This window comes from Blastocystis sp. subtype 4 (assembly GCF_000743755.1).
Source record: "Blastocystis sp. subtype 4 strain WR1 chromosome Unknown seqid_0450, whole genome shotgun sequence".
Lineage (NCBI taxonomy): Eukaryota > Bigyra > Opalinata > Blastocystidae > Blastocystis > Blastocystis sp. subtype 4.
The window spans coordinates 1-5,803 of NW_014569097.1; the positions used below are offsets into that span (position 1 = coordinate 1).

The 5,803-nt window shown below is 39.3% G+C and overlaps 4 protein-coding genes across 4 annotated transcripts; 1 reads left to right on the plus strand and 3 right to left on the minus strand.

The window, feature by feature from the left end:
* Positions 1 to 34: 34 nt before the first annotated feature.
* On the minus strand, positions 35 to 285 carry JH06_4841 (seryl-tRNA synthetase; the record flags this gene model as incomplete). The annotated part of the gene is made up of 2 exons (XM_014669654.1): positions 35 to 133; positions 163 to 285. 2 exons carry the CDS (start codon positions 283 to 285, stop codon positions 35 to 37), a joined length of 222 nt encoding a protein of 73 aa, XP_014525140.1.
* Positions 286 to 463: 178 nt separating this feature from the next.
* Positions 464 to 1,714, plus strand: JH06_4842 (hypothetical protein; the record flags this gene model as incomplete). The annotated part of the gene is made up of 7 exons (XM_014669655.1): positions 464 to 525; positions 562 to 664; positions 696 to 756; positions 786 to 982; positions 1,013 to 1,083; positions 1,114 to 1,449; positions 1,480 to 1,714. The coding sequence occupies 7 exons, from the start codon at positions 464 to 466 to the stop codon at positions 1,712 to 1,714; spliced, it is 1,065 nt and encodes a 354-aa protein (XP_014525141.1).
* Positions 1,715 to 1,750: 36 nt separating this feature from the next.
* Positions 1,751 to 3,511, minus strand: JH06_4843 (chaperone HSP70; the record flags this gene model as incomplete). The annotated part of the gene is made up of 1 exon (XM_014669656.1): positions 1,751 to 3,511. The coding sequence occupies one exon, from the start codon at positions 3,509 to 3,511 to the stop codon at positions 1,751 to 1,753; it is 1,761 nt and encodes a 586-aa protein (XP_014525142.1).
* Positions 3,512 to 4,409: 898 nt separating this feature from the next.
* Positions 4,410 to 5,046, minus strand: JH06_4844 (chaperone HSP70; the record flags this gene model as incomplete). The annotated part of the gene is made up of 2 exons (XM_014669657.1): positions 4,410 to 4,793; positions 4,846 to 5,046. The coding sequence occupies 2 exons, from the start codon at positions 5,044 to 5,046 to the stop codon at positions 4,410 to 4,412; spliced, it is 585 nt and encodes a 194-aa protein (XP_014525143.1).
* Positions 5,047 to 5,803: the final 757 nt, after the last annotated feature.

Sequence of the window (5,803 nt, forward strand, 5' to 3'; positions counted from 1 at the left end):
TGCTGTCTTCACCATTCTTTCTCTTCTTTCCAATCTATTCCATTAAATCATATAATCCTACAGATACCAGAGTAGACAGCTGACGCTTCTCCTTCTTCAGGTTGTCGATACTACCAGTCATAGCTCTCCATTTCTACAATAATCAACATCCAGAAAGTCTACATCATCCAGCTCAATCACTTCGTCCACTAATTCGACGCTAGCATAACGATTACGTTGGGACTGACGAACCAGATCAGGATTTCCACCACGGGATACACGGAGTAAATTAATATCAATAGGCATGTTAAACAAAGAAACTATGACGAAGCTGGATTGGGGGCATGATGAAACGCCATGACTAAGCTACAAATAGAATAAGATTAAAATAACTATGAATCCCATATAGTCTAATTGGTTAGGATAGCAGGCTCTCACCCTGCCGATCCGGGTTCGATTCCCGGTGTGGGAATTTACTTTTTCTATGCTTCTGTCCAATCTCATTGATCCAATTCGGAGCTGGCTTTTGCAGGAGTGCTTTTATGAGTAAGAGATTGTTGTTGCGTATGTTGATGTGAATAGAAATGTCACAGCAAAGGACTTGAAAGTTCATTTGATATCCTTAGGACTCATATCAGAATCATATTTCAATGATTATCGACTGCAAATTATACATTGTTTACAAGTATGGGATTGGATTGATTAATGTTGTGTAGGACCAAATCTACTATTTGAAAAGAGTTGATACTGAGATATTTGATGATGTTATCAGGGATTGTAATTATGTCGAGTGAATGTTAATTTAGATAAGCAAAATTCACTTTATACATCTGTATTCGATCGACTGTTGAATGATCCAAATCCTCCTTTGTCTTTGAAGCGACTCAAGTGGACTGTTATTCCAAACGTCCTTTCATTTTTCATCTTGGCTATTGGAATACCAGAGAATGCCTATCAAGAGGGAACCCAACGATGGAATCTGTTGTCCAAAGTGGAACAGAAAGTTGGGCATTTTGGATATCGTTAGGAGTAGGATTATGAGATGCAAATGTACAATTGGCGTCGTGCTCTGTTTGATGTGTTTCAGTGTGTAGATAAGGATCTGTTGTTCCTCTGAATTGATGTAAATTGTAGAGTTTTAGTAGAATGCATGAATACACGAGCAAAGCGCTATCAGCAGTGTCCAAAGGAATTACATTTTCCCTCAGGAATTGCACTCTCCATTCCATTTGCTTCGCTTCGTTCTTCCCTTTCTTCCTCACAACAAGAACTCTGTGATTGCGTGTGGTCCGAGGATGCTGACGTGCTCCAAATGGAAGCAGCACGTTTAATGGGATACAATAAATTGAAAGAGAATGGAGTGGAAATACAGTGGGACCAATTAAGTAAATCCGAACAACAAGTCTATTTAGAGAAAGCAAGACAAAAGCAACTTGAACAAAAGCAGAAGCTAAAGTGGATTCAACAGCAGTACATGTAATAGAAGCAAATGAGGAGTAGAATGGTCCTTTCATCGAATCCGACTTTGCAGGAGTCAAAACCGAAGAAGAAAAGAAGTTTAGTGAAGAAGGCACGTTCTCCTTACAATCTCTTTTTCCATGATCAGATGATGTTAGAACGTGAGAAACATCCCAAATTACAGTTTGTGGAGTTGTCAAAGATCATCTCTAAACGGTGGCATGAACTGGAGGAAGAATCTCGAGCTGTCTATTGTCAGAAGATGAAAGAGTTGTAATATATGTGTTAGATTTCATGTTTCTTAACAAACAGTTCAAAGCATACTCTTAACAACATAGTCCCTAAAACCTGTTACATACGATTGAAGTTCTTCTAATTTTACCTGCAGAACTGTAGGACCTTCCAAAAACTGCAAGGCTCCATCAATATTTGTCACAACACTCTGTTTTGCAGGACCAGCTTGCTCAGCCTTAGTACGCATTTCTTTCAACCAAGTTACATTCTGTAGAACAAGTTGTGTTTTCATAATGGAAGTACTCAACTCCTCCGCACTGATCTCATTCTGAAGAGGGATCTCTCCTTCTGTAGTATTCTTTTGTCCTTCACATCCATAGGAGTACTGAAGCATACCCATTTCATTCATAATTAACTTAAAGAAGACTGTTCTTCTTCCGAACCCTCTCACAGTGGTTCCTCCAATCCGATTCGGTTGCCCCTCTTGATTCTCTGCATACACATCAATACGAGTATTAGTAAACAATCCATGAGCTGTGTATGTAATCATTTGCCAGGTATTACAAGGTGTACCTCGAGGGAGAACCACATGGAGTTCTGGTTCATTATTGAACTTTACACTCACTGTACGTACTACCATACTATGGACCATTGGAATGGTGATAGGACATCTTCGGTTGTATTGGTGACAGTAGGCATCCAATGCTGTAATACATGCTCCCTTCGCCACCACTTCATTAGGATTCACATTATCCAAAACACGACCTTCACCAAATTCCTTTTCTAATCTGCGTTTCACTAGCGGAATATAGGAGGAACCACCTACAAGGAGAATTATATCCTTAGTATCCAATCCTTGCAAACCGGCGTTTCGGATACATGTCTTACATATCTCAATACTCGTTTCAATATAACCAGAAATCATTCTTTCAAACTCATCTCGAGTAATGAAAAAGTTATCTTCGTCATCTAGACCATAGTCGGTCACATCAAACTCCACCTCTTTCTGTACACTTAACTGTTTTTTGACTTCTTCTGCTGCTTGGCGCAGCTTTGCCTTCCGGTTTTTGCTCCAGTTGGCGACTGTGGCACCATGATCTGAAAACTGTTCGCAGAGATAGTTATATACTTCATTATCAAAATCTTGGCCTCCCAAGAGAGGATGTCCATCGTTCATAATCACACGATAATCATTCAGCTGCGTTTCCATAAGAGCCACATCAAAGGTACCTCCACCCAGATCATAGACAAGGATGTGACGACGGTCCACGACATTTACCGTATTACTAGCGAGTGCAGCTGCGCTGGGCTCATACATCACTTGAAAAACGTTCAAGCCAGCCATCTTAGCGGCAGCTACTGTAGCATAGACTTGAGCGCTCTGGAAGAAAGCAGGAACTGTAATGACAACATCGCGAATAGTCTGTCCAATGAATCTTGACGCTTCATCAACCAAGTATCGCAAGAAGTACGAATCTAACTGCTCAGGATAAACAGTGCAGAATGTTCCGTTTTCCATTTGCAAATAATAAAAGGGACGATCATTCTGATCTGCACTAATCATAAACGAATAATGCGAAGCGTTTATCAATCCTTGACATTCTGACATGGGCCTTCCAATGATACGCTTAATATCGTATATAGTGTTAATAGGTTGATGTTCAGAATTCCTCTTGGCAGCGCGACCGAACTGGAAATGCGAGTTACTGTAAGAGATGAATGACGGAACTGTGCATTCACCATTAAAGGGAACATGAACAAAGTTACCGTCTTTGTAGACATAAACACACGAAAAGCAAGTTCCTAAGTCAATTCCAGCACAGAGGTAGGGTTCTTCCATTGCAATAAATAATAAAGTTAGATTGTACTGGACCAATTATGGATGCCAGTTTAAATTAATGGTCCTTAATGAGTACTACAACAAACAATACTCTAACAATAATTAGGCCAAAAATACCTGAATCGAGATTTCTTTACTTAATCGAATCAGGATAGTATTGCAACAACTGATTACGAAGCTGACTAAGGTAAGCCAGATCAACATTATCAACAGTTCTAAACACAGACTTAGTTGATAATGCTTCCACTTTTTCCAAATAAGCCTTTACCTAATTTGAATAAGGATCTGTAGGTTTCCGCTTCATGACTTTTTAGCTTTTCGAATATCTTTCCATAGTGATGATAGTTTCGTGTACTTTTCTTTCTCCTTTGTCGGCAATTCACAACAATAGTTGAATTGCAGTATAGTCTGATCGAGACGGAATACCAGTTCGTTACAACTGTTGAAATTCACGTTCAGTAGCAGTTTTTCTTTGTAAGGAAGAATATCAATCCATCCCACGTAAGGAAATTGTCCGTCAATGAATTGTCAGACAAAGAGATTCTTGTTCTCAGCTGTTACCTCTAATGGAACGGTAAGAGTGCTTTTTTGGGATGTACCCTTCTTTACAAGAAGGTTTAAACAGCTGTTATCAATACTGTAGTAATAATCTTGTATACAGACTAACAGAGACATTCGCAAACGAAGTATTTGCAGGTTCATAACTCTTTACAGCTGTGATATATGCCCCTTGAGCCACTAACTCATCGGGATTCACATTGTTTCATATTGTAGTGCCAGGAATGCCTGTTCCAATAGCTTTGCAACCAATGGAATACATGAAGAACCTCCTACAAGGAGAATTGCATCTCTCGGTCCTAATGTGAGATTCACTTCGCTCAGGCATCTCTGACATGTCTCATGACTGATCCAGCTTTTCCCTAATCAACTCTTCAAACTTTGATCGGTCGATCGTGTAGTAATCATCTACTTCGCTCGCCACCGTAGCAAATGAACTCAACGGAACATCAGTAGATTTTGCTATACTTAGTGCAATTTTGGCCTTTTCTGCCCCATGCACAAGTCTCTGGTATTTCCGACTTGTCTTCTCAATGTAGATTCCATAGGTCTCAAGCTCGTTCTGGAGATATTCAGCTAGGAGATAATCAAAATCACTCCCACCAAGCGAATGGTTGCCTTCGGTCTTAATGACTCTGTAATCACCATTTTTTATCTCAATGAGAATGATATCGAAGATACCACCTCCTAGATCATATACCAGACATAAGGATAAATTATTCCACTAGACAATAAGGGAGAGCAGCTGCACATGGTTCTGGAAGGATACGCAATACGTTCAACCCTGCCAATCGAGTTGTTTGAAGGGTAGCGTGAAGTTGAACGGCTGAAAAGAAAGCAGGAACAGTAATAACGACATCCTTGATTTCCATGTCAATCTTTTCTGAAGCAAAGTTTACAAGATATGATAGAAAAAGCGCATTAATATATTCAGGATACGCATATCCTATTGGTATATTGTCATAATTCACAGTCATAAGATAAGAATAAGGCTTACCACAAAGATCAAAGGGCCACTTACGAGTGTAGTATTCTGTAATAGAATCAAAAGGATGCCAATAATACACTTCACCTCTTTATAGGCAATCGATGAGTTGATACAACTCCCCCTTACAGCAGCTTCACCATAATGGATTTCATCTGTCATCAGTGATATACAAGACGCGATACAGTTGGTCTCACGGTTGAAGGTACAGCTTGGAACTGACCTTTAACATAAACATAGACACAAAAATAACAGGTTCCAAGGTCAATTCCAATTGCAGGTATGACACCTTGCATTATTTGAATTATGTTCAGATAACAAAATGGTAGCGAAATTGGCGCAACAACAATGGTTATTGCTTTAATTAACTGTGTTAAAGTTCATCGATTTTGATGCAAATGAAGTTTATATCAAATTTCTGGAATGCATTTGTGCTCTATGCATAAACAAGAGGAAACGGATTCCGTCAATGAAAATAATGATTCAACTATATGAATCAATAGATAATAACCACAGAAACAACATTATTAATATTTAAGGTAGAATAAACGGATGATACTTGATCATCACTCCAATTCATTCACCCTTTGAAAAAAGAGTAATGACTAATAATAAACAACATATCCAACAGAGTAATCACACAATTGCTCACTTGAAGGAGTTTCCGCAACGACCACAAGTGTTACGATCATGATGCTTAGCCATGAAGACACCAGCTCCACAGACAGGGCACTCACGTCGCAGACGAG